Source organism: Melopsittacus undulatus, chromosome 1 (genome assembly GCF_012275295.1).
Source record: "Melopsittacus undulatus isolate bMelUnd1 chromosome 1, bMelUnd1.mat.Z, whole genome shotgun sequence".
Classification (NCBI taxonomy): Eukaryota; Metazoa; Chordata; class Aves; order Psittaciformes; family Psittaculidae; genus Melopsittacus; species Melopsittacus undulatus.
Window position 1 is genome coordinate 35,185,161 of NC_047527.1, and position 22,920 is coordinate 35,208,080.

General features: G+C 39.8%; 1 protein-coding gene across 1 annotated transcript in view; it reads right to left on the reverse strand.

Annotated features, from left to right (window-relative positions):
* Nucleotides 1-20,987, reverse strand: part of PREX2 (phosphatidylinositol-3,4,5-trisphosphate dependent Rac exchange factor 2) — a 173,819-nt gene extending 152,832 nt beyond the window's left edge. The window contains exon 1 of the mRNA XM_005150790.3: nt 20,832-20,987. Within this exon, the coding sequence (XP_005150847.1) occupies nt 20,832-20,972 (141 nt within the window). The 5' untranslated portion in view covers nt 20,973-20,987. The remainder of the gene's footprint in view (nt 1-20,831) is intronic.
* Between the last annotated feature and the right edge of the window lie 1,933 nt (nt 20,988-22,920).

Consider the following 22,920-nt stretch of genomic DNA (forward strand, 5'->3'; position numbering starts at 1 on the left):
AAAGCATCCAATTTTACTAAACAAAAGTATACTCCGGTGCATCTCAAATAACCTACAGTAATACACAAAGACCACAACAGATCGATTCCAAACCGTCAAGGAAGCTTTTGACTTCGAGTGCAAGGAAGGTTACTGATCTCCACTACAGGCAAGAAACCCTTCCCAAGCACAGGACCAGTATGACTTGAGAGGCAGCTTCCCCTCATTACTTCTCTCCATCCAACACACATGGCATCTCTTTGTCCCATAGTCAAAGAAACATCAGACGGCAAAACTGCAGATGAAGTCTGAAGTGCTGTGTCAAAAGTTGAGAGACAGGACTTGAAGCTGTCTTCCAAAGAACACTTCATACCAGAGGATACACTATGAAAACAAAGAACTTCTACTGCGATCGCTCCCATTTCATGACACATGACAGATCCTCAATAAAACATATTCCGTGGCTGTTGCAAAGAAATGGGGTTGGTCCAGCAAAGACATGATTATGGCCATGACATGAGTCAGGATTTATATCTTGGCTAACTGAAACAGCAGGGACTTGCCTAGGTCTCCCCAATGTTGTAATACTGTTACACAAATTACACCTTTATCTACAACACCACACAGATCCTGTATGGAAAAAAAGTTGTACATATGATAACAGTGAAAACAAACAAGAGGAGGAGTAAAAGAGTTAGCAGAACTTCAACAGACACCAGCCACCAGCACTGTAATGAAGACTCATCTTGCCCTGAGCCTCTCAGTCCAATTCACTTAACATGAGCAATGAAGTACTACTCTAGTAATGACTTTAGGTGGGGTTTTTTTTGAGCTGAAAAACATACATTGTCATGTAAATTGATACTCACCTCTGCTTAAGCCATTAGCCTTTACACTGAGAGCAGAAATCTTTACTGCTTCAATAGATTAAATAGAAATAATAACAGATTCAGTAATCCTGAGAGTTTACCAGAGCAAGAAGTAACACTTTCCTAGCGCTTCACAACTATTTCTAACTGACCCAGGAAAAAACAAGAACGCCTAGGAATCTAGAATTTCTGAACAAGTTTTGTTTTGTTTTTCACAGAGTGCACTTCAGCGTTCTTATGTATTGATTTCTGATTACAATTTATTGGCTTTTCTTTACTGTTCTAGTTTGCTTGCCATCTCCACTCCCATCATCCACTCCCAGCTCATAATTCTTTTGATCTCTTATGATCCTTTTCCCTTATTGTGCATTTACTGACACATTCAAGTGAGAGAGGAGACACAATGCCTTTCCCAATCCAGCTTTAAGGTTTGGTACTGAAAGGGTCCTGGCTATCAGAAATGTAACTGCTTGGAAAATCCCGCTCAGGCCAGGGCCTGTGGACTGGCAGGGGCTCAGCGGCTGTAGAGCGATGACAGACGAAGAGTGAAATCAGTGCAGCGGTGTGCAGGGTGCCAAGAACACTGAGTGCAAACAGATTCTATGGGCAGCAATGGTAGATGCTTCTAATTAGCCTCCAACAAGTGCTTCCGTGCTTTTCACTTGGTTGAACTGACTGGATTCACACACTAGAGTAAAAGCCAGTTCTCTGACATTAGGAAAACAACTTCACCATACACTTCACTTTGCCTTGTCTCATATTTAATAAAGTTCTACAAAATACAAAGGGGCCAGTTTGCTGACCAAACGCACAGAACTCTATTCTTGCACCTTATCTGTTTAACAGCAAATGTAGTTTACTGACTTGGTCATAAAACAATAAAGATAAGCCTTTCATTTGTGCTGAGTGCTTAAATACATGCAGAATTAAGTTACCATTCTGTGCCATACAAAGCCAGCATCATTGTATTTTTTCTATACTATAATTAAAATATAAAATTTTAAATACCTCATTCAACCTTAAAAACTTTAAATGCTACATCATGAGATCAAATGAGAGGGTTTTTTAAAATCAAAATGAATAAACTGCTAACTACCTTTTGCTAACATTGTATACATACATATCACTGAAAGGCATCACTAACTGTTAGCACCTGAAGCACTGTGTTTTCTCTGATGCTATTGCTGTGTTTTCCCTACAGTAACTTCAAATTAGCCAGCCCTTTCCTTTAACTGTTTCCAAAACAGTTATCTCAGCAGGTTCCTAAAGCCTGCTGCTCCTCTCCTGGCAGCATCGATGGCTATTCTCATACCAGTGATCCTGTTCAACAGGATGGCAGATCAGCATTTTTACACCGTGTTTCCTTGCACTGTGGCAGACAATCTAACCTTGACAGAGGTACCTCGTAGTTCAGAATTTCAAACACATCACAAGGAGACAGGTAAATTACCCTTCATGTTATTTCTCTAACCAAATACAGGAGATCCATAGAAAGCTTCACATTCAAACTTCAAAGTACCCGTAATTATTGAAAACCTTAATCTAACACAATAAAATACCAGACACTCAAGTCTCTTATTCTGCAATTTGTTATTGGCAGGGCTAGCAGCTGCTGTGGCATTCATCAGTCTCTGTCTCTGTTCCTCCCTGTATTTCATTCAGCAACTAATCCAGATGTCAGACATCAGAATACCCACCCACAGCAAGAAGTGGCACCACTGACAGAACAGCATGGTTTGAGTTCCAAATAATGAAAGCTTCAATGTAGCATAACTAACACACAAATCTCAGAACTGCAGTATTTTGAGAATGCTTCTCCATTATGTGATATCCAGCACTATTATCACAATACACCATCTACAATACACATTAACAGTACTTTTGCCTAACGTAAATTTGGACTTTCAAAGTATATATTTATTTATACTAAGACAAAGCACTTCCATAATGACACTGAAGTTCCAGGATAATGCTGACTTCTTAGTGCCTTTCTGAACTAAAAGTATGTACAGTAGCTCCTGTAAAAGCCTTCAGAAACACAGACACCAAGTATGCTTCTGGAAGCTTAAATATTTCTTCATGGTCACTTAACGAATTCATTTTTGTGGTTACCAAAAAGAGGTGACAAGCTGTCATCTTTTATCCATACTAGGGACAGACAGAAAAGACTGAAACTAAAGAAATGGAATATGAATAAAGGAATTCATAAGCATAAGAACAGTTTTAAAGGAAGGTCTAAAGCTGAAAGTTTATAGACAAATATGATGGAAATACTGGCTGCTGAAATAACACCAATAAAGAAAAATTAATCACACAAAGGAAAAATATATTGGTCAGCATTTAGGAAAGGTATTTAACTTAATATGGTAAGTGAAAAAAAGAGACAGAAAGCCTCCTAACCAAGGTGCTCTGAATTAGTCCTTGAGGCAATTTCTCTTCTGCCTTTAACTTCATAGATAAACAGCTCCTGAAATAGCCATCTCTAGCAGATGCCTCAGGTTAGGACAGACGCCCATCCATAACTGCATATATACAATTTACACAACCATAATTCTTTTATTATTCTGATTCAGCATTGCTTTGTCTGCTTCTATCTCGAAAGAAGCTGAAAATAAAACCTGTATCAGACAGATTAGCTTTCACAGAATCACAGAATCCCAAGGGTTGGAAGGGACCTCGAAAGATCAGGATCAGCAGCCTGTTCCCTACCTCACCCCAGAATGTAAGGTGAGTTTGTTTTCCTGGAATTTCCAAGTAACAGGACATTCTTAAGCATGAGCATACAAATTTAGAAGTTTACTGTGCAAAAGCTTGTTTACAGAAAGTTAGGGGCAATCTAAACTATCTTCATTCTTGCATTATCAAAGTACTTATCCCTAAGCCATTCTTTCTCATTAAGGGAAAAACTGGACATAAACTTCTTAATTAAAAAAAATCAGAGCCTCAGTGGGGCAAGAGCAGCAGTACCTAATTCCCCAAGGCCAGGTGGCAAAGTCATGAACAGTACTCATTAAAAGACCATTAAAAAAAAAGATTAAATTAGCAAGTGTACGTGCACACAGAGGTTGAGATGAAGTGCCCTGCCTAAGCCCTTTCCCTGTGTGAATAGATGGGAGTAGCATGAGCACTGGCAGACAAACTGCTTTCCTTCTGTTTCAGAACACTGGAGATCTGAGGAGAATTTGAAATTCAAGCAGCAGTCTGGTTCCTCGGATTTGTCTTAGCCTGGGCATAAAACTCCATAGTTTACATTAATTATCCATTTTTACCAGGATATTATTCATTTCCCAGAAATAGCAGATTCACATTGACAGCTGACTTTTTCTTCTCTGTGCCCCGCACACAGGTTGATGCCTGCTGTGAACGTACTTATTTACAGGGAGCTATCACTTAGTGATTTCATATGGATTCTGAAATCTCTTTATGCCATGTATAAGAGAATATTATTTTGAGATTGACTATAGCCCTTTAATATTTTGAAGCACTATCTTCAGCTCTCAGGCTCAAATAGATTGTCATTCATATGTAGTACTTTTTGAATGGATAGAAAATATAGCACCTGAATTTAAATATTAATGAGATGTTATTAAACTCCACAGACCAAGTTTTAGAACTAAACAAAACAAAAAACAAAAAAGAGGAAAAATAAATAAATACAAGCTCCAGAGAAGAAAATATGTATATAACATACAACAGACATAAAGGGAGAAAACCAAAGGTTTAAAATCTGGTTTAGCAATATGTTTGTGTAACAAAATGTGATAAACAAATATGTGAGGTATAAACAAATATGTGAGGCCTTGTTATGACTCATCACAGCTGTACAATCCACATAATAGTTTGGCATGTGTGTAAATCAGAATGAGAGACATACTAGAGATGGTGGGCTAGATATAAAGTGATATGAAATGTCTTTACGTAGAAGGTCAGGATTCAATAGCACCCACAGAAGCCATTTTTCCAAACTTAAATTCAGGAAGACAGAAACTCCCTAAAATCTGGGGTTCACTGTATTAGTAAGGCTTTTTATAGGCCGAAAATCTTAAGATCCTCTCTGCACCAGCTAATGATTTTTCTCCCAAAACTTTAGAATGGAACAGAGTTAGAAATTGAGTTGCATGTGGCAAGTCTGCCATTCATTTACATTTTTCATTAACCAGGAAAAAAAATGTAATTTTTCACTATACAAGACTGAATAAAACAATGGGAATATTCAATATGCAAATATTTGCTTCCCATCCATAGTGCACAGTAAAGCTGCCTTACTGCCACTGAATGTTGCATCTATCCCTAAAGTCCAGTTATCAAGAACGCTATCTCCTGCAAGACAAAAACAAGTAAAGAAAACTGAAATAAATGTGAGAATAAAAGCATAGTGAATTCTTCATTCCATTACTATAAGCCAGTGTGTAAACATGAGAAATGTTTACTCTTTGAAACTGAAAGGTTTAGAAATAAATGGGAAAGTCAGAGCACTGCTTTAGCCCAGAGCTGTTTGGTGGCTTCAAAACAACAGGAAAACGAATGGAATAGCCATTACAGCCTTCATTGCCATGGCACATTAAAACAGACAACAGCATACAAAGAACAAACAGCTTAGACACAAAATAACATTTTGCCAAAATCCTGTCTTACACCTAGCAGTTCTTGGCAAGTAAATATGGGGCATTCTTCAGTACAAAGATGTGTAATATGCAAATACATTATGATCACCACAGCTACTATCATGTAAGTTTGGGTTATTTGGCATTTTTTTTAATACTCTAATACCATTTGGTTAAAGTCTAGCCCTTTTTTATTACTTATTAGAAAAGTAAGTGCAGAAATTCATTATTTTCTTTGCTAGAAGCTGCTGTAATATACATGAAAACTAATTTTTCCAGCACCTATTTCTCATAAAATGCCCAAATTATTTTTCATGGTACAGCAGCTTTCAGCAGAAAGCAACACGTGCTTGAACATTCCATACAGTAACCTATATAAAAGCAGTTTAAATGTCAGGAGAGCTGAGTATTTTATGTGATACTCACTTGGAGCATTGTGTGCAGTTCTGGTGTCCTCAACATAAAAAGGACATGGAACTGTTGGAACAAGTCCAGAGGAGGGCCACGAGGATGATCAGGGGACTGGAGCACCTCCCATATGAAGACAGGCTGAGAAAGTTGGGGCTGTGTGGAAACCTCATAGCAGCCTTCCAGTATCTGAAGGGGGCCTATAGGGATGCTGGGGATGGACTCTTCGTTAGGGACTGTAGTGATAGGACAAGGGGTAACGGGTTAAAATTTAAACAGGGGAAGTTTAGATTGGATATAAGGAAGAAATTCTTTACTGTTAGGGTGGTGAGGTACTGGAATGGGTTGCCCAGGGAGGCTGTGAATGCTCCATCCTTGTCAGTGTTCAAGGACAGGTTGGACGAAGCCTTAGGCAGTCTGATTTAGTGTGAGATGTCCCTGTCCATGGCAGGGGGGTGGAACTAGATGATCTTGAGGTCCTTTCCAATCCTAACTATTCTATGATTCTATGATTCTATGATAACTGTTGTAAAGTGGCATTTGCATACAAAAATGGGTTTGACACAGACAGAGGAAAAGGTTCAGAAGAGGCAATTCCTTCTTCCCAATTCACCTGAAAATTTTTTTTCAGACCCAAGTACGTGCCTTAAAGGATCCAATTATCAAATGCACTTCTCAGTGAAGTAGTGTCCTGCAAACAAGTTTGGAAAACCTGTGTTTTACTGGATCATATATGTTGAATCCTGCATTACAAAAATCTAAGCTAAGAATTTACTGAGATTGAGTAGCAACTAGTCAGCTTAATGACTTAAAAATTATAATGCAGATGCTAAATTACTATAAATATAAAATATAATTCTACTTTAAAAAAAAAAAAACAAAAACCAACAACAACAACAAAAAAAACCCCAGTTTTTAACTACTCAAAAGTTCCTTCACTTGGTGTATTGAATGAGGAATTGTACCAGTGCTACAGCTCTCATAAAACTTAAATTTTTATGTATTCCAACTAGAAAAACCTTTAATCACGGTGGAAGATCATCTCCATCATCTCTTGGAAATGTTCTGGAGTATTGTGTGCAGTTCTGGTGTCCTCAACATAGAAAGGACATGGCACTGTTAGAACAAGTCCAGAGGAGGCCACGATGATGATCAGGGGACTGGAGCACCTCCCGTATGAAGACAGGCTGAGAAAGTTGGGGCTGTTCAGCCTGGAGAAGAGAAGGCTGCGTGGAGACCTCATAGCAGCCTTCTAGTATCTGAAGGGGGTCTACAGGGATGCCGGGGAGGGACTATTCATTAGGGACTGTAGTGATAGGACAAGGGGTAATGGGTTGAAACTTAAACAGCAGAGGTTTAGACTTGATATAAGGAAGAAATTCTTTACTGTTAGGGTGATGAGGTACTGGAATGGGTTGCCCAGGGAGGTTGTGAATGGTCCATCCCTGGCAGTGTTCAACACCAGGCTGGATGAAGCCTTGGGTGGCATGGTTTAGTGTGAGGTGTCCCTGCCCATGGCAGGGGGGTTGGAACTAGACGATCTTGAGGTCCTTTCCAATCCTAACTATTCTATGATTCTATGATTCTATGAAATATAAAGACAAATACCACATCAGGCTGAATATAGACTTATGTTTTTGGGGGAGGGTCAGCTGCTTTGTCTTTTTCTACATATGGAAACCCACAGCTTCTATGGTAGCAGTATCAGTGTAACTTATCCTCAGCTTCACATGAAAATTTCATCACTCTATTCACCGAGACACGGGTTTACCAGCCTCCCCCAATTTTATCCTGCCACAGTAGACTGAAAACACAAAACCAAAGCACGCTTCTTTTTTGCAGTTTAAACCCTTAATATTCTTAAAAGCTTCCAAGTCTACTATTAATATTCTCCTCTGCTTCCCTTTTGAGGATGTCAAGAGTCAGGCCAATAGCAGGTACACAAATGTGAGGATTATTTACTATATTGTTATTTCACCACCTACCCTAAAGCATTTTAACAACAGGACATTATATCTGAGTGTTTATAAAGAGGGAACTTTAAGCTTTCTCTGCTGTAATTTACTATTGCTAAATGCAAATTCTGAAATGTAATCAAGATAGGTTGAACAGAAAGTAAATTGCCTGTAAAGCATTTAAAGGAAGAAAGAACTGCTTTCCAGTAGAGATCATGGCAACTTCATACACTAATGAAAAACAGTTCTTCGAGGGCTCACACTCAGACTAAAGAAAGCTTTACCTTCTTTGGAGCCAAAGACCTCTTCAATATTTGCACAAAACAGGAAACTTTCCTTCCCATTGTTTCTGTCCAGACTGACTATTGTAACAGTTCAGTATAACTAAACATGGGAAAAAGCCCCTTTATTTCCTGTGAGGACAACCTTGTAGCATATGGGAAGAAATTAACACACTCATACAGAATATAACTGCCAACTTCCAGGCATTATTCTTAATAAACAGGATCTCACACAAGTGTCAAAGAGATACATGAATGAGGAGTAACCTTAATGAAAACGAAAATAAAAATTATTGCTGTCAGGTCTTCACTCTCCTGCTCCTGCCAACACAAAGAATGCTTCCAGCTATATTACAATGTATATAAATGTAGTGATCACATACAATTAATTTTCAATTTTAATTCATTAATTCTAATATTATTAATGGTAGTTACATGTTGCTTTGTGTAACTGAGCTACATAATCAACATCAAAACAAACCTTTCTACTTAGTGAAAACAGCAGATACAATCCTAGTTAAGAGGTCTCTGTAATTGCTAACCACAGAAAGATCTTAACTCTGATAAAAATTTTTCCTAAATTATGAAGCAATCTACAATTTGTCACTTCAAAATGTCAAATCAGTCACATCATCTTGAAAACCTGGGGGTCTCTTTCACTGGTAAGCATGAGATCAGCTAAAGACACGCACATTTTGCTCTCTTTAATTACAAAATTCTCAGTTATCTCTTGGTAATTACTGAAACTTCATGTTTTATCACAAAATAAATGAAAATAAGGACACAATTATCAAATGAAAAGATAACGATACTTTCACACCTTAAGCTGACTATATTTGAAGATGTCTAAGCAACTGCATTTCTACTTTGTTTCTAGCCACATTCTCTTAAATTATCCAACAACACAGCCAACTTCCAGGACCATGAGTGCCACCTAATTTAATGCTGCAAAAGCCAGTGAAGCCTGTCCTACTAAAACAAATACTACAATACCAGGAAATCTCACCACATACTTGACATGTTTCAAAGGAGGAGGGATTCCATTTTTAGAAGAACCAGTAACCATCCCTTCTTCCTTTTCTATTTTGTTCATGTGTTTTATCCTTCATTTCCAGTATTCCCTCCCTCCTATTTCCAGAGCACAGAGTTTCTGCTGTAATCTGGCACCTCCCATTCTTCATATTTATTCCTGTTAGAATCATAGAACGGTTTGGATTGGAAAAGGCCTTAAAATGATCTAATTCCAACCCCTCCTGCCAATGGCAGGGACACCTTTCACTAGACCAGATTACTCAAGGCCCTGTCCAACCTGGCCTTGAACACTGCCAGTGATGGAGCATTCACAACTTCCTTGGGCAACCTGCGTTGACTGCTTTTATGCTCCACTGAGACCTCTTTCCACACCTGTTCCCCATACACGGTTTTACAGTGCAAAACAGAACTGGGAGAAGGAGCAGATGGCAGCTACAACTCACTCTTAAGCATCTTCCCCAGTCTCTAAAAATGCCACTTTCGATACCCACAGGTAAATGAAGAAAGGAAAGCAGGGCCTAAGGAAGGTGCTAACTACACTTCGCAAAATGAATATAAGCAGAATAACATCTTTTGTTATAAGAAAAATAATAATGCAGTACCTCAAACATCTGTATTTTAATTTTTATCCTCTGAAAATTATAGTACAGAAGACTAAGGAGGAAACCAGGGTGAAGATCAAAGATACTGACACCAGAATTCATCCCAAAAGAGTGTGAAACACGATCAAAGTTATGACAGGGGTTTTGTAACATGAGAAATTAGACCTGGGCTTCTGACAAGAAAAATAGTGACACAAGTACATAGTGAATTTTTCAGGCAGAACAGTTAAAATGAGCAAAAGGAATTTTCTTGTGGGAAACACATTCAGAAGTTACAGGTGTCAAAAAAATACAAAAGGTACAAAAATTAAGTCAGCAAACTCAGAGATTAGTTTGCATCCAGGCCATACATCCATAATCTCTAGTACAGATAACCCCCAACCTACTGGTGCCTGAAGTACACCCTCAAGTAATGTTACTGACCACCATTATTAAAAAATTACTGTGATACACCTGCTAATAAATCTATCACAACAATTCACAAGTTTGTTCCAACACCTCTCATTTTAGATCTTGATCTTTTACTGCAAGTTCTTTTTTAAGTGGTATTTTATAAGCTTTCCAGAACAAAAAACCCAGCAGGCACTGGAAGGAAGGATGCAGCTATAATTATAAATTCAGGGTGACCATTTTCACAAAGGGATTCTATTAATTAGGATTTATGTATTTACTGTCTCCTGCTTTACACAGCTTCTGCAAACTCTCCCCCACGAACAAGAAAAGGATAAATCAGAACTATTCAGTGATGAACATTTTACAAGTCACAAAACACTAACTCTACAGGTATGTGCCACTGCTTCCCTCTACCTTGTAAGGCTTTGGTGCCTTTTTAATGAAAGCATTACCTATGCACTGCAGAGCTTCACTTGCTTCCACATCTATTTAAGTCTCAAATACCTCTGTGACTCTTAAAGGAAAATCCCTTTACTGCACTCACACTACAGAATCCGAGGACATTGTCTCAAAGCATCCTGTCGCATGCTATTTCTTCTAGGCATCTGGGTACACCATATGCTTAAGTCCCTTGGGTGAGGTAATAGCACACACTAAGCAATAAAATGATTTTCCAGGCTTGTTACGCAAATTCATAGCATCCCAGACATCAGTCACTTGGTTATATAGTTTATCATTTCAACTTTATAGCTTTGTGCTTATAATGTCCTTTTTTTTTCCAAATGACACAGTAGGGATTAAGAAGTAAAATTGTGGCCAGTTAAGTTTACAGAAGAACCTGAGAACATCCTGAAAGTGTATTAAGGGCCAGGGGAGAGAAATCTTGCTTACCATTCTTCCATTTTGTATCTGGTACTTTCTAGCTTATTTCAACAACATAAAATGGGAAGTTGATTATTCTTATGGTATCTTTTGTTCAAGAAAATACAGACTAATGAATTATTTCAGGTGTTGTTCCACTTTCATGCCATTGCCTGTTAATCAGTCTTTAAATTAATCCCCAATCTAGAATTTTTAGCTGAGCGATAAACATAAAAGCAGCTTTGTTTTAGGTATGCATTCATCATGTTTTCATCTGTCATGCTTTTGGGGGTGGAGAACAGTGAGGAGAGAAATATAGATGATTTGCTAGGGTTTGCCACTGGACATGTCTTAGAGTGTCTCATCTACTTCATCAGTTTGTGTCTAGTAGAAAGTAGTCTTTGCAATATAGACAGTTGACTCTCTTCACTGCTTACCAACAAACCATTCCTAAGCAAGCCCCAAGATACAGGTCACTAAAACATTCTGCAAGCACAACTTCATGAAGTTAGTAAGGCAAAGACATGAGGCTCTTCAAAAACTGGACATTGAGAAATGCAACAGGTATAAACATAATTCTAGTCTAAGTAGAGTACTCAGAAGTCAGACACACATATATTCCAATTGTCACCTTCAGATTTGTTCTACAGACTGCTCAGTACATGACACTAGTCATTGTCCCTCAGCCAGACAGACCTGGCCAGCCTTTAAGCCCTGACCAGCCACTACTCAGTTATATTTTCTTAACTGCTTTTTGTGATACAAATAAAAACATCTTTATTATCTATGAAGAGGCTGAAGTCCCAAGTACAGTGTTTCCCATAGCCCTGCTCATACTTAACCGGCTACAATGAGGATTAACTGCCTAAATCCCATGGGTAACTTTTCCTGGTCTAAATATTCTCCATGTTTGCAGGCTATTTCTCCGTTTCTGTTAGCCTACCAGTTAATTGCTTTTGCTATTCAAATTGATTTACATCTCTGATGGAGCCCTTAACACCTCATAGTTAAATATCATAGAAAATGACATGTACACATCTCAAGCAACTCAGCTCTCCCCTATATAATGGCATTCCTGTTGAGATTGCCTGTAACACATTAATAGGCTATATAGGTAAACCTATATTTGTAGGTCAACCTAGGTATATACCAGGTATTTTCTGAGACTTGTCTTACGAATGCTCTGTTTCCACTGGTGCTCCTCTATCACATCATGTTTGATGTAGGCATAAGGAGGCTGCGATTGTTAAAATCAACATGTAGGAACACATTCATCCTTACTCTAGGAATTACTCCATTTAAACAACCTGGAAAGTTACAAGTGTATTTCACATGGCAAATTATAAAAAAGTTATTTAATGTAAATTCATCTGTCAGCTGATACTGACCACCTGCTACACCTGTTGTAACAGGCAAAAATATATTTAGAAAGCAAACATATCAATAAGTAGAGTGTATTTAAACTTCAGGAGCAAATATCAGCAGCTACAGCCAAATTTCATTTTGAAGTGAGACTGCATTTAAAACTTCCATAGAAAGGTCACAGAGTACGTGATTTATTTTGCTCCATTCGGCAAGATATTATCTGTTTGTCAGGGCACCTGCATCACACAAATGATACTGAAATAAGGCAATCCACCTTAATACATCGCATTACTGTCCTTTCCACTATTGCTCAGTTTTAGCCTTTCCTCTATACTAAACTCATGCTCTTCAGCCTTGAACTTAAAAACTCATGAGGAATGGCAGGTGACTTGGCAGCTAGGCTGCCAAAAGCATAAAAAAGAATCAGGAGGTCTCATGGGAGCTAAAGTAAGTGTCAACCCCTAATATCTCAGCTCTGTGCCTACAACAGGACAAATTCAGCTGTGAACAGTCTACGAGAGACTCACAAGCGCAATAAAGCTTGCACAAAATGAAGCTGGCTTTGAAGAATTATCCTTGCAGTTTCTCAGACACTTTAAGCAGACAACCATTCTAGCATTAATTATATATAAAGGGAAAGGGCTGCTTTGCCGTCAGAGTACTGAACTGGGAATCAAAACATCAGATTATATTTCTGGCTCTGCCACAAACTTCCAGTGGGAGCCAAAAATCAATACATGCCTCTAAGTTTCCCATTTGTAGAACTACTCAGATTTGATTTACTAATGACAGCAATGCACCGAGATCTCTCTGGATATTAAAAATTACAGCAGTGTCAGGTTATCTCTTTTATGAGCAAATAGAATACAGTTGAAAAACATATCTGCGCATCTGAGTTTCCTCTTGGATTTTGACTATTTGCTTGCTGAGCAGTATAATCTGTCAATTTGCACTGCAATTTCAGCCTGAAAAGCTGAAATTCCTTGGCAGTCTGTCTTTTTTTCCCCAACCATACCAATAAATTGCAAAATTGATGAGTCACATAGGTTGGAAGGGACCTCCAGAGATCACCCAGCCCAACTGCTTCACCAAAGCAATGTCAACTAGAACAGGTTACCCAGACATGCCCAGTTAAGCTTTGAAAATAATTAAATAAATAGAATTAATTAAATAAATAAATTAATAAAAGGCTATTCCACAGCCTCTGGGCAACCTAGTCCAGTTTTTGACCATCCTTATGGCAAACAATTTTTCCTCTCACACTGAGCTAGAATTTCCTATTTTTCACTCTCTCCTTCTTCCACCGTGCACCTCTGAGGAGTGTGGCTCCATCTGCTCCATATCTACCCACCAGGGAGTTGTCAACAATAAGAACTCCACTGAGGATTTTCTTCAGATTGAAGAAAGCTTGCTCTCCCAGCCTCTCTTTGCAGTAATAGTCTCCAGACTCCTCCTCACCTTGTTGGCCTCCACTAGACTTACTCCAATAATTAAGTTTATTTCTTGAACTAGGGAGTCAAAACTTTGAGCCACAAAGGTCTCTCAAACGTAGAGGGTAAAGAATCATCTCCTTTGATCTGCTGGTGAGACCCTTGCTAAACAGTCCAGGATGCTGATTGTTTTCTGCACTGCAACGGTGCAATGCTGATTCATGTTCCAGTTCTTGTCCAATGAAGACATGATACACTATTGGTTCTTATGGGACACCATTCATAACTGGCCACCACTTTTACTTTATGCTGTTGACAAATGTCCCTTGAGTCAACAGATCCACCAGTTTCCCACCCACCTTTAATATCTGCTTGTCCAGTCCAAATTGATGAGAGCTGGATGTAAGGATACTATGCAAGACCATGCCAAAGACTTCAGTTAAATCAAGGTAAATATTATCCACAGTCCTCACCAAGTTCACTGAGCCAGTCATCTCCTCCTGACGGCAATCAGGTTAACAATTCACCCTTGATAACTCTTGAGAAGCTGCTTCCAATCACTTTCTTTTCCATCAGCTGCATGGAAATGGCTTAGGAGATAATTCACTGCATCACCTCCCCAAGGACTGAGGTGAGGCTGATGAGCTCACACATCCTCAGATCATCTTTCTTGACCTTCCTGAAGCTAGGCTTGACATTTGTGTTTTCCCACTCATCAAGAACTTCCCACAATCACCATGACTATTCAAAGATGACAGACAGACCTCACACTGACATCAGCCAGCTTCCTCAGACACAAACCATCTGATATCAGACTTCTATGTATCCAAGTACTTAGTAACTGTGCAAACTTCTACAATAGGCAATGACACATTCTCACAAAATCTGCAAGTAAGCTATGAGAGGTCAAAGCGAAACCCTTACCAGAGAAAATTCCAGGAGAAAAAACATGGAGACTGTATAAATACATATAAATCAATTCAGTTTTACAACACCCCTAAGGATATCATGATCTTCAGCAGGATGCGTCTTAGTCTACAATAAGTCTTCAGAACAGAAAAGCTTCTTAAATGCTACGAAACAAAGATTTTCCTTTCAATATTTTAGACTATTCACTGAACAGCTAAATAAACAACCTTTCTTCTTAAAGAGCAAATTTTCACAAAATAGGCTAAACACTTCTGAGAGCAGTAAGAGAAAACCCATTGAAAAGCATGAAATACCTGTCTAGAATATAGTGCAATGTAATTCCCTACACTCCCAAACACAGGTATATGCTTGAAAATTCCTCTGAAAGAAACTCTGCTTTTTGCCACTGTCATACCTTATATGAAGCCTGTGTTCAGCTAGCGGAGATGTGAATTATCTTTCTTGCTAATCCATGCCATAAAGCAAGAATTCAACCTTGGGGGCAGAGGTTACAAATAAATAAACAGCTTTTAAGCAGTTACCCCTACTCTGATAAAGACCACAGGTGCTGCTATTGATACAGCCAAGCAAAGTCAAATAAGAATAGAATACCACATTTTTTGTAACACTTAAGCAAGTTAAAAACAGCAGAAATTGCAAGTGAATGGAAAAGATATTGACTTTCTATGGTAATTGTGTTTGCACTTCCTTTTGACTTTTTATGATGAAGTAGCCATAGAATGTTGTTTTCTTCTCCTGACGAGAAAGGAAATCACATAACCTTATCAAAAAAGGCAGCCAGCTAAAACCCTTCCCTTCCATTCATTTTAATCCCTTTTATAAAATATAAATGCAACTATGCAAACCATCATGAAGTCACTAATCATTACTGTAACTCAGATATAACATATTTAGGGAGTTGGACATGCTGACCCTTATGAGTTCCTTCCAACTTGAGATATTCTATGATCCATGATATATACATACAAAACAACACATATATGTTATTACTGCATCAAACTACAGCCATAAAAGATCACTTAAAATTTGTGAAAGGCCCAATGCCTCATTTCATCATCTAGCATACTCATTTGAGGAGTTTCAATCCAAGACACCATTCCTTTATTGCTGGTCAGGGTTAGTCACACTAAACTTGACTTGTTTACTTTGATTCTCAACTATTATTAATCCTTTGTCCAACTAATTAGTCTGCTCAACAATCAGACAAATTCCTATTGAGCCAAGAGAAAGGCAAGGCTCCACATGGCAGGGAAATACAGATCCTTGGGAGTCACACAGCAACTGAGAGGGCTGGGCAATAAACCTTACAAACAAAATCTCTTTATGCCTATTAAAAAGCAATGATCTGGCTTCCCTCACATTTAAAGGAAACTAACCCTTTTTTCACTTTAATGCAAGCATAAGATAAGGGGAAAGATAGTACAGTAGTATCTAATGAAATTAAACTGAGATTTGAGAGTTAACTGGGAGAAATGTATATATAGTCACAGAGGAGACTCAGTAAACCGTATTATACTCTAGATAATAAACTAGCTTTGTTTTTTTCACCCAGCTGCTTCAATATCTAACTAGTCACCCCAGCTGAGGCCGTGGAGTTTTAGAAGGCTTGTGCAACTGCCAACATCTGCTTCTATTCCCATCAATGTCAAATTTGTCAAAACACGAAACTGCACCAGAAAAACAATCCCTGTCATAGAAAAATAAACTCTACTTAATGGATATCCCCTGAAGTACCAACGGCAGCAGGTCTGCTACATTTCCAATTTCTATTCCAAAATAAAAATTCTTTCCCCAAAATATATATACATATTTATATATATACATATGTGTATTTATGTACTATTGTGCCTAGCCTACTTCCCTGCCTTGTACCTGCAAACTAAAGCTCTTCGTGGCCTGGTTTGCCTTTACTAGCCAAACCATCAGTGTAAAGCACTATCATAAAAACATAGCCTGACACAAAGTTACAAGGTGACAAATTAAGCTTACCACTTTTGGCAAGTCTTTATTATTAAATACTTTTTAATTTCTCAGCAACTACTACTCACAGCTTTACTGGTCTCTTTATTACTGTTACACTGATGGTTCAGGTGAGTACCCTGATTTATACAGTAAATGAAACTCTACATGAAAACATTACAAGAATTTTAAAAAAATATAAAAAAAAAAAAAACAGAAAAACAACAACTTATTTTATAAAACTTTCATTAAAACATCAACTATTTTCTCCAGCATAAAACTGTGGGCCAGTGAGATCTTGGAAACGTTTATGTAGTTTCCATTTACTTAACTAATTGTGCTTTTAGAGCAAACTAGGAAATTTTTATTATGTTTACTCAAAGCACAGTAAATATACACATATGTTAACTTGCTGTAAAAAACAAAATAGATAAGTACATATTGATAAAGTCTCAACATTTTTTATGTGATCACCAGACATATCACACAGCAGCAGAAAAATCCCAAATGCTAATTTAGGCAGCAAAGTATCAACAGTTTGTAAGAGAAACCTCATCCTGTAGCTCATTAAAAAAAAAAAAATCCACCTGTAGACACAGTCTTCAAAGACATTTTAGCACATCAGGTACATTCTTCCATCAGTCGATCTATTTCTTTTAAGAAATGCTAAATGAGAACAAGAACAAAAACTCTGGTACTCCAATGACACTCCAAGTGTTATAATGAAATGTCTGAAGGAAAAGTGTAAGCCTTTCTTCATCATTTTCTGTGCATGCCTCCTCCCTCTAACATTGCTGCAACTACCAGTGGACTTCAGTTTATCCCCCTCACATATGTTTACATACCTCATTTAAGTAGGCCCAAAACTGTTATTGCCCAGTATTCTTGATGTCTCAAGATACTTTGCTACTACTGTTTATTACTGGAAGATTCAGGAAACCTGAAAGCATAATGTTAATAGAACCAAACTTTTCCACTCAGGTTTGATCTGTGATGAGTGCAGATTAAAAACAATACACTGTATTTACACAGCATAAAGCCAAAAGGAAGAGGTGAACAAACTCACATGGGAATAACTGCCCAACTACATCTACCTAATAAAATAATGAACGTAATTAAATCTTCTGCCTTGCACCTATAGACTTTTTATAGGCTTTTGCCTTATAGACTTCTGATTGAATACACAAACCAGGCTGTTTCTCACTAAACTGATAACTGGAGGATGAAGAATCACAAAGGAGTAGGGGAATAACAATACTTTCAATAATCAATCAAAAATTTATCCTCCATGAGACACTCTAATTCCATTATAAACTGAAGAACCTAAGTAAGTCTAACACATAACAGGCATGTTTCCCGTGCCAGGAAACCAGCAAAGCATTTCCCATGCTGACACACACCAGCAAAGTCACTTCCTTCATAAAATCTCTTCATTCTTCAGCCAGCCACAAGCTGTACCAGGTGAAATCTCATTCCCCATCATTACTGCATCAGCTAGACAGGTCTCCTCTCACCACTCAGACAAATCAGGCTTACTCTTCATCTTTCACTCCTGTCTATATCATATACTGCCCATTGCAACAGTATAGTTTTGCCTCAGCTTACGGGGTCGTGCATGTTATCAATCGACTCCACAAGATGTCATGAAATACTCAGGAAGATGAGTTAGGTGTGGTATGTTATGCTTCCACACAAATCCTGCTTACATACTGTCCCTTTCCTATGCAAAAACTGACAAGAAAAACAAATTCTCCCCTTCCTTTACTGCCCCCTCAACGAGACATATTCACAAACTGGAAATTGCACTCCAAATGGGTGAACCATTAGGTCTCTTGCCCACCACTACTACACAAGTTCTAATGTACTTTTCCATATGAACCATACACATCGTTAAAGATTACATTCTATAACCCCACAGAAGAATTTGGCTCTCACCCCAAAACCACAGTGAAAACTGCAGGTACTCCATGCAAACTTTAGGAAGACTTTAAATGGCTTCAGCCTCTCCCTCATACAAGAAACGTAGTTTCTACCTCAGTGAGCTCCACTGATGGCGTTGAGGTGACCTGGAAGCTTAACTCTTAACTTCTATTGGAACCTCAACCTCTCAGGCTGCCTCTACTGTAACAAGACATCCTGGAAAATATGGTAAGGTTTGGACAAGGAAATAGCACTGGGACCCCACACTGCTGGGGAAACAGGGGTGTCACTTCAGACTAGCTCTAGTCTAGTCCCAGGAACTACACACTCATTATCAGCCAGATGCACTCCTACAGAAAATCTTCCAGTTCACTTCCACCCATAAGAAACCCAGGCTGTGTGCCCCAAGACCACCTCATGATGTGACAAATGTAATCTGGATTAGTGTTTGTATTTCACAAGAGCTGGAACTACAACTGGCAATGTTTTCAAGAGGAATAAAGAGAACTATAAGCCTAGGACACCTAAATGAGTGGATCTAACCTCCAGATCAAGATGCTAACATAGGAACAAGTACAACGAATGGTTTTGATGGCTTGTGTAAAATAAACGTGGTGGTCTCGAGTGACCCTCATAAATCCACCACCACCTAGCACATCTAGTAGGTAGGCAAAAGGAAAGCTCAGAAGCTGCTTTCTGAAACTCAGGCTGAGGTACAGATTAATATACATGACATTTCCCTCTGAAGCATTTACATCTCTGAACTGTTGCTTGAACCCTGTTCACAACCATTAACGAATGTAACAAACTTGACATAGAACCAGGTATTAAACTCCAGCCCTCCTCCCTTTCTCCATATGATTTATTTACATCATCTTGCTCCAAAATGTAAAAATACTTATTAATGAATTCAATATTTGGATGCAACTTGGAGTCTGCTTTTTAGGAGCTGAATACTTACTGCTTGAATACCAATATCCATTATGTCTTAAACTGTAGAGTCCAAAATTAAACATACTACTAATTCTTTAAATTTGCTAGAATCATCTCAGACTCCAACATTCACCGAATTCAGGGCTTCACATAAAATACTGAAGAACATTCCCTTAGGATAGATATTTTCTTACAATAGGTAAAATCTGATTGTTAAATGAAAGAAAGGAAAACACAACCATACAACCACTTCTCAAACTTTTTTTTTTTTAACAGAAAGCACATTGGACCATTTACCATTTTTCATAGTTCTACTGAGGATAAACATATGGAGAAAATAAACTACTCTGTAGATCTTATTTCACTCCGGCGTCTGTGCTTTTATTCTCCCTGTCACAGCCAAGTTGAGAATTTCCTCTTTCATGATAATAAGCAGAAAGTTCAGGATCTCAAGGCAGCAAAGCAGGAAGTTTGCAGTTTGAAGGATTTCCCCTCTCCAGTGGGACAGCGAAGGAGAGAAAAGCATGAGGGGGCTACTGTGAAATCTTTTGCAAACTTAAGCAGCTGATTTGGAGATACCGATCTCAACAGGGTCCTAAAGAGATGCTACAGAGACCATGTGCAACTGGAACACTGCCCGCATCTGTTCTGGGAGAATTTTGTCACTTTGGCTTTTTGAGAGAGTGAAAACTCCTGCCTTTCCGATTAGGGTATTAGTGATAATCAGACGTGGAAAAGCTAAAACTGCTGTAACAGCGCTCGCACCAGGATGTGCTACTTTCCCAGCTGACCCCGTATCACCAGACGGGGGGAATGCCACATGTGGCTCTAATGCCGAGCAGCTGCGGCGCACCAGCACACCCCTGCCCTCCCCTTACCCCCCGTACAGCTCTGCTTCAGGGACTATACCAAGTAATGGAACTGTAATGAACACAAGCCCCCTCACCCCAGGCAGACCTTAACACAAACACACTAACCCCCCTGAGCGTCCATGCCCGGAGAAAGCGAGATCACCCCTTTCAAAGTGGTATCACCAGTGGAGGCTCTCCGAGAAGGACGACCGGGGTGGAGGGCAGAGGGGGAGGCACAAGACCCTCTCCGGCCATTTCAGAAGTTGTTACTCTGCCCCTCTCCCTTTTAAGCAAAAGCACAGCTCGGGGCGGAAGACGCTCTCCCGGGTGCGAGTCCCGCTGTCCCAGCGCCGTGCCCCGCCGAGGGCGCCGCCTTCCCCGGGCGGCGGCAGCGGGGCCGGCGGGCGAGGCGAGGCCAGGTCCCCCCCGACCCTCTCCGCACCCTGCCCCTCCGCTCACCGACACCAGGAACTCCAGCGTGCCCACGTAGTCTCGCTCGGTCTTGAGCAGCTCGTTGAGGACGCACACGCGCAGGCGAAGCTGCTTTTCCAAGTCTTTCCCGCTTTCCCCCTTGCCTTCCCCTTTGCTTTCCTCTGTCATGGTGCAGCGAGGAGGAGCGGAGCTCCCTCCCAGCCCGGCGACTCTCCCGGCTGCGGGCAGCGCTGCTTCAACGCCCAGCACTACGCTGCGGACAAGGACAACAAAAGACCCCGCTCAGTTACATGGTGGGGCCGGGCTCCGGCCGGTGCCCAGCTGCGCAGCAGCACTCTCAGCTCCTTTCTCACCCGGCTCCGGCAGCGGCCCGAGGTCCGGAGGCGAGGAGCCAGCCCGGTGCGTGCTCCTTTCCCGTCAGGAAGGGGACACAGCCCGGAGGAAACAAGCGGTCACTGGTTCCCAGTTCGTCCTGTTAGCTGAGAGGTTGGAAAGCCTCCGCAGCAGCAGCACAGACTTGGACATTAATCAAAAGCTTTGTATCCATGTGACTTCAGCCCCTTCCCCCCCTGCGTTAAATCTCAGGAAAAAGGAAAGGAAACAACTTCAGGGAAGATTGCGTGCCAGCAGCTGCCTGGTTCACACACAGGCTGAGAGCTCCAGTTTGAGGCTAATTGGAGATCTCCAGCAGCAGAGCACAAGAATTTTAAAAGTGTCCCAGCAAGCTGGCTGGCCAGGGAATCAGCAGTTGTTTTGGTTTAGCTTAATCATCTGCGAAAGAGCCATTTCAACTTCCCCCTCCACACCTTCCCACAAGAGGTACATCACAATGTATATATATCATTGATGTGTATTACAAGTACTGCTTTAATACTCTTGTAACAAGCTCACAGCTAAGCATATGCATATGCTAGCAGGTACAAGTAATACATTCTACAATAGCTACAGATTAGTTTCGGGGTTGTAAGGTTGGAGTTTTTTGTTTATTGAAGCAAGGTGCTATAAAATCCCTAGGTTATAGAGTTTTCCCATGAGCATTGGAAGTGCAGATTCGCATGATACATTAGAAGAATAAAAAAGAGTTCAGCAAGATTTTCAAACAGTTAGCAAAAGTACATAGCTACTTTATACAAGGGGAACTGAGTTCTTGAAGACTGAAGTATGTCAGGACACTACCACCTGTATTTTGGGACCGCTGCTGGAAGCTGAAGGTTTCTCTGGCCAGCTCCTCAATCTGTGTCTGGAAAGAAAATACAGGTCTTCACTTTAGAGATGCCATATCAAAGTATCATTCTAAACCTGCAACATTCTAAAAGGAAAGAAAAAAATGAAAAGCAAAGCATAAAACTTCTACAGCCACAGTACAAGCTAAGACTGTGAGAAGAGTCCTTATTGGGAGAGAAGAAGCAAAGACATTCATGTTCTGATAACGAGACATCATCTAGCCGTCTGCCTCAGACATCTTTTGGGGAAAAGAGAAACAGTTCCCACAAGACATTTCTCAAAGAACAGAAATATAAAGGCTGTTTCTTTGAATGTGTCCTACTTCCCTGTGACCTCCCCTTTCCAAACACAGCTCTCTCACATAAAACCTAGGCAGGAAGCAGCAGTTGCTGGGGCTAATTCTGCTTGGTGTAGCCTACTCAGCCATTTATGCATGTGCAGACTAGCCTGCAAACTTGCCTACTGAGCTCAGTGAAGCTCTTTCCTCAACAGGACATTAGTCCATTCCAAAACAGACACGAATTTTCATGAAAAATCAATTTTCATGCAATTTTCATGAAAATCAGAATTTCATGTTTTCAGGGACCTTACTTCTTTGCCATATCTGGTTGAAATGATCTGATGGGTTGAAAACAGGCTAGGGCAGAAAAGCCAACACAGTTCAATCACTGAAGCTTGTTTTCTTCAGAAACCTGTCTAAAATAGACAACATGTCTGATGATTAGCCACCCTCTTGGGCAGGCTTCACTAGTGAGGCACAGAACCAAAGTCCCAAAACACTGTGGCTTCTGCCCTACTATGGAGGAGATTGTTTCTTGCTTGCTTGCACTAGCACCAAAAAAGCTGGTGCTAGGGTGGCTACATGGAACCCCAACATGAAGTTTTCTCCAGA